Source organism: Silene latifolia, chromosome 5 (assembly GCF_048544455.1).
Source record: "Silene latifolia isolate original U9 population chromosome 5, ASM4854445v1, whole genome shotgun sequence".
Classification (NCBI taxonomy): domain Eukaryota; kingdom Viridiplantae; phylum Streptophyta; class Magnoliopsida; order Caryophyllales; family Caryophyllaceae; genus Silene; species Silene latifolia.
In genome coordinates, this window is record NC_133530.1 from 43,160,131 (window position 1) to 43,166,725 (window position 6,595).

At 36.7% G+C, this 6,595-nt stretch overlaps 1 protein-coding gene across 1 annotated transcript; it reads right to left on the reverse strand.

Moving 5' to 3' along the window:
- Nucleotides 1-491: 491 nt before the first annotated feature.
- Nucleotides 492-6,077, reverse strand: LOC141657355 (vacuolar protein sorting 38). Its single transcript, XM_074464551.1, has 6 exons — nucleotides 5,525-6,077; nucleotides 4,407-4,613; nucleotides 3,794-3,974; nucleotides 2,216-2,376; nucleotides 1,428-1,655; nucleotides 492-974 (listed from the first exon to the last, which is right to left on the reverse strand). The coding sequence occupies exons 1-6, from the start codon at nucleotides 5,678-5,680 to the stop codon at nucleotides 849-851; spliced, it is 1,059 nt and encodes a 352-aa protein (XP_074320652.1). The 5' UTR covers nucleotides 5,681-6,077; the 3' UTR covers nucleotides 492-848.
- Nucleotides 6,078-6,595: the final 518 nt, after the last annotated feature.

Sequence of the window (6,595 nt, forward strand, 5' to 3'; positions counted from 1 at the left end):
ATTAAGTTGAGTCTTACCAAAGTCTTGTCTTATACCCGGTATTTGCATGGAAGGATTTGGAGGGAAAGGAAAGGAGAATGTCCAAAAAAGCCCTTAAGCAAATTGCAAAAAAAAAAAAAAAAAAAAAAGTACTCACATGTATATCACATTATCCCGGTTGGCCATTTAAGTCGGAGAGAACTAAATTCAAAACTAAAAATAGCACAAAAACATTGATTATTGTAAACTTTATTATGAATCGATAAGTGATCATAATTCAACAAAAAATCTTATGATTGATTAGAATGTGGATTGAGAAGTCATCCCCGGGTTACGTTAGTTATCTTTAATATGAATTGAGAAGTCATCCTGAACTAATCCGTTCCCAAATGGCCTGATAACTGAACACCCGAAATGATTAGACCGGACTCAAAAATGATTACGAGGTCTAATTCAAGGTAACTCAGTTCACGTATCTCATCCCATCATATACAGTTTGTAAACAGCAAACATTACCGCAAGGACATGGAAAAACATTCTATTTATAAACTCAGTGAGAATATACAGATTTACATCAATTTTCTTACCTTACTCAAGAATCTATAAAAATGGCAACACTTTCGCCTGTCACAAAATTTATACACCAAAAGACCTAAGAAACTAACCTACAAGGACGAAAGATGACGAGTGAAAAATTAATGAAAATATATCCCATGAGTTAAAGAGATGTCACATATCTCATTTAACTTGCACATACTCCTGACTTTTGACATTCACCAAGGTGCTTAAAAAATAGCCTCCCGGTTAAGGAAAATGCAATGATCGTTAGAGTACCACTTACCAAACCTATACTTGGCTCAAAAGACGATTCACAACTTTCCTTTTTCTACAAATTCTGGAGATAGTATGGTTCTAAAGAGCTCCTTTAGATTGGCCAAAACATGCCGGGGTCCTTGGCTCTCAACTCCCACATAATTCAATAATTGTTCAATGTCCTGCAGTGAGCACAACGGACGGGTAAGACTTAAGAGGTTTGCACTAATTGCACTTTGATATCGTGAGGTTTGACAAATTCCAGGTGCTTGAGATACGGAATTTTCCTCACTTTGGCAACCTTAACTTTAAATAATTTCTTGCTTTGGTTACAAAGGATATCGCATTAAACTGAATGAAATATTATAGGTGAATTATAAACAAATTCATCAAAAACTACTTCATGATTCTTGACAACATTTGTGATCTGATGCCATTTTGCTTATATTACACTTCAGAACACAAAAGGGCACGAAATTGAATTCTATATCAAGTATAGACAGGAATCTAATGTATATGGGATATGCAGACATTGAATGAAGATACTCACCAGCAACTACATCTTTGTTATCAATCACACATTCACACTTACCATAATGTAAGACAGAAATACACGAGTAAGGTATAATACGTACCTTATTTAACAAAAAAATAGCATATATTGCTCGGGTTGCATCTTGACCATCCAGAAAAAGAGGAAACTCCAAACCGTTTTTATTTGCAGAGACCACGACATTTGATGAAGAACCAGATGACGAGGGCTCAAGCAAAGGGGCACGGTCCTTGACATATGAATGAGAACCACCCAAACGCAGAGGATATCGCAAAGGGACGTGTAGATACGAAGCTATGAGGGTAATAGCCTGAAAAAAAAAACGATACTAGTATATTACTTAACAAGTTAACAAGTAGTCGCCTAGTTACTTCTCTTCTTGGAGGGTGGGTTGAGTTGGAGACGAAGGTGGAAGTAAAAGGGCTAGTAGAGTAGCCTAGTGGTCTGACTGTCTGCTAAATCTATGGAAGGTGGAGCGGAATTTGAGGGTGCAAAACTACATGTAATCTCATACCATTGGAATATTAAGCCGACCTGAATAACCTGACCCTAAATACCCAGACCCAAAACAAACAACCTGAAGTGAACCCAAATCCAAATTTACCTGACCCAAAACAATCTGCCGAAAACATTATACTAAAATGATTAACTTTGAGACAAAAACCTAAACTCAAATGATCTCTTCATCAGGCTCAGCTAGAAGATAAATATGACAGTATCTTACAGCACATTGCATTGAAAGCACAATACCTTACACATACATTGGCAGAAGCATAAACCAGTCAGGCTAAGCTAGAAAGTAAATTACAGTTTACCCTTAGCTCCTAGAGCACTTTCATAAAGTAAGGTGTAGAAAGAGAAAGGACATACGTGGGCCACGTATCCTAGAGCAGTTGTAGACTTCTGCATCTGATTTTTATCAGTGAAGAGAGTCATCTGTGTAAAAGGAATCATACTCAATTGCACACCTGATATACTCAAGTTCCCTCGATTTTTTTTCCTGTACTCGGCTACTGATCCACTAGAAGACCCTGCATGTTGTAATTGCACATACGCATGTATCAGCAATTTTAAAATACATATACTCCCTCCGTACCAGACCAATGGTAACACTTACCCAATACGGCCGTACCACACCAATGGTAACATTCCTTATTTGGCCCACAATATCACCAAATTATTCTTATACTCATTTAATATTTACATAAAATGCCACTACATACCCCACCTACCAACTCACAATTAAACCCACAATTACATACCCCACCTATTTTCTTCCCTCTTTACCCCTTTTTTTACCCTCTTTTCTTAAAAACCCCATTTTTTACCACGTTACCATTTGTATGGTACGGAGGGAGTATAATTTTTCGAGATGGAAAGTTGAGGTGGTACCGTGCAAATCACTTTCTAACAACCAGAAAAATTCACCAAATGCACAGCGGAAAGGGTAAGTCAAATAGATTTTATGATAACATACTTAAAAGTCTGGCCTTTCTCAAAAATTCTAATCCCCAGAACTTTAAATGAAAACCTGATGATTGTTAGCAGATAATAATCAGATGTCCATGTTATACTCAACAACCTTTGATTGCTGAGAGATGTCATTTAAGAAGTGCGAGTATGAAAATACCCCTCCTCCAATCAGCTAGACTTGAAATATACAAGATGGCCAAAAGGGACCAATTTCGCAGCCACTTGAATAAAGGCTATGCTACTTACATTCATCAGTCATCACTTCTAAGGCCATACACATGTACAGCTTGTCACTCAAAAATATGGGTATGGAATCTGTCCCATCAGACACTCTTTCAAACAAAGGCAAAGGGGTTCACATGACGAAAGTAAAAATCTCTCTATTTCAGTTCAGAGATGTCTAAACTTTTCAAACAATCAAAAGTGTGTCCTCCAATATCTTCACTCTAGACCAAAGTCCCTATGTCTATTGAGTCATGGCGAGTCCGACACGTTAATATGTAACTGTGTCTGACAACCATACCTGCAGGTAGCATGCGAATTTGCGATGCAGAGGAGAATGACATTCACGCAACTAATATGCATTATCAAAGAAAAGGCAATAGGAATAATGAAAATGAGAATAAATGACCAATAGAATTAAACCAATAGCATCTAGGTCAGCAGAACTGCAGATGGGTGAAATTTTAATTTTCAATACTTTGTTTCAGTAAAGTGCTTACCTAATTCCTATAACAAACACAATTAGGCTCGCACTGTCACAAACACACAAACAGACAAAGCACACGGCTATCTTTATAAACAGCAGACAAGAAGCAGACATCCACTTTCCTACCACTTGAAGAGGGAAAGCAACATCATTTCATGCCTTATTGGTTGGAGAAATAGCAATGATGTTTTAGATATGCATTTTATGAAGAAACTTCAAAGAGCAAATGTTAAATAAAATCTATTTTTATTCTCTCCGTGTAGTACCTGATGAACTGCAATTTGGGAACGAATCAAGTTCAAGCTCCTGCGTAGCCCCAATCAAGGTCTTGACTGGATAAATAAATGACACGTGAGAAATCATATGTTGCTGTCTTGCTCTAAGCATCTTCTCCAAAGTATTTAAACGACCATAACCCCGTTCTCCAGCGAATAATCTGCTAGATTCCTACACTAACAAATGGTAAATATTAGCAGTGCACTACATAAGTTACAAGAGGCATCGAGTAACTAAGGGGCTAGATTTAGGAGCATATGGGATCCACCTTACAATGTTCATAATTTCACTACATTCAAAATACATTTACAAGCTATAAAAGATTGCAAAAGGGGTGTATTTAGGGCCACAAAGCACAGTACTCTACATGTCTGATTAGTATAAGCGTTCACTGCATAATGAAATAGATTTTCAACCTCTAAGCAAACAACTTCTCAAAGCAATCAGAACATCCAACCTTTTGGGAAACTTACCAGGTACGCGAACCATGCAAGAATGGTAACTTTTAACGCCAACGAGACACATTATAAATCATAACTGTCTCAAAGCCAAAAGAAAAATCGATAATACTTGCTGTGAGTAACTTTGCATGTAAAACTATACCTGTAGTCTTTTCCGTGAAATTGTTAGAGATTTCCCTGAAACAAGTAGAGACCTAATTTCACCACTTAGATACTCCTGTTTTGTCTTAACATGTTCTTCTACCACCTTTGCTTGCATTAACACATTTCCCAACACTAACTTTTTGTCTTCCACTCTTTGTGATATCTCCTCAAGTTCGTTCTTTCGACTTAACGACTCAGCTTCTATCTGCACAACACAATATTTCCCCAACAAAAACATATTATTCATAACCAAGCAAGACGAGTTCAGGCATCACAGTATCATTCACCAAAGATCAACTTTGGTCACAAGAACAATGTTAAAAGCAGTTTTTACTAGATCTAAATTGGCTAAGCCGCGTTTATTCTATATAACCCATAACTGGTGTTGCAAGAAGGCTAAGCCACTAATCAGTACTCAATAAAACCCCAATGTGGGCAATGTCTCAATAAAACCCGAAAATCCCAGCTTAGGGGAAATATTCCTGCATTTTCTTTCCAGGGTATTGCGAAGTAACAGCCAGCCCAGTATATGTATTCACAAATGACAAGCACAAAACCCAACAAAGAATAATCAACACTAAACCACTTAAAATACCGAAGATGTCTTGGTCTAGTGGTTAAGACGGAGGTATTGTGGACAATAGGTCCCAGGTTCGAATCCCCCTTCCCCTCTTTTGTAATGCGACTAAGTGCGCACTTTGATTGACCAAAAAAAAAACTAAACCACTTAAAATTGGGTTACATGATCACACTTGTGTTAGCAACACAAAGAGCTATAATGGGACAATTCCATCGAAAGAATCAAGAGAAAGAGGGATTGACCAAAAAAAAAAAAAACTAAACATGATAAAATTGGGTTATCTATCCAAGCTATATTGGGGAAATTCCTAAGAATCGGAGGGATACATTGACCACACTACCAAGCTATATTGGGGTAATTCCTAAGAATCGGAGAGAGTACAATATATCAACACAATATCAATTAGGTGATCAATACACACATAATTCAAAATAGCCAGATGAGGAAATGATTAATAAAGACATACTATAAACCTAAAACATAGAATCATCATAAATAAAAACTAAAATTCAAAGATACATAAATGGAAATGAAACCTTGACAAAAGAATCAAGCTTTTTCTGAAGAGAGAGTTTATTTTGATTAGCTTGTTGAATTGCTGAAGAAAGACTAATGAGACGAGCAAGTTCTTGCTGATAATCTTCCCAATGAATTTCTTTGTGTGCACAATTTCCCAATTTTTTAGGGTCCATCAAAAATCAATGTGAATTGGGGAAATTGTAATTAGGGTAACTCATCATCTAATTAAACAAAACATCATGAAGATTTTGATCTTTTAGTTGGATATAGTGAGTATTAATTAATACTATGATTTGGGAATTTAGGGATTGTTGGTCCAATTAAAATGGAAGAATATGGACGAGATGTTGCGAAAGAGGAATGCGTCGTAGTAAGATATGGATTGGTGAGTTGGAAGTTTTAATCAAATTGGGGATTTTTTTTTGTTAGGGCTAGTAATTGGATCAATTTTTTGTGATTGAATGAGCAGTGATTTGGTTTGTTTTCAAAAAAAAAAAAATGAAAGAAAAAAGTTTGAATAAGAGAGGACGAGAAAAGCATGGTTTTGGGTAAAGTTTTTTTGACACTTGTAAGGTGTATCAAGGTATGACCCATGATATTTGACAATCCAATGTAGCACATCTAGTATAGTGGCATTTAGCATGATAAGTGATAACGAAACACAATACAAGTAAGTACTAATTAGCAATTTGATTTTGTATTTCCAACGGATGGAGACAACTTTTTGTCACAAAAATGTCGACAAGTAGCTTCCGACATGGGAGAAACACGTCTTATCCTCGACTCGGGCGTGAATATATTACCTCGCAATTTAGACTTGTAGATGAAATATCAACGTCCAAATCTACAGTGAGACGTGAGAGATCCAAAGCTAGGATTAGATGTGTATTCTTAAATCTCATACTATGTTTGGACGTGGGTATTTTAAGTCCAAGCTTAGGTTGGGACGCGAGAGATCTACGCCTGAGTTAATATATATATACGTGTTTTCGTGCTTACGAGTGGTTGGTTAAGCAAAGAAGGTTGCTCGTGGGAGTCATGTTGAGAATTGTTGTGTTACATCCTCAAAAAGAGCCAAAACTCCTCAA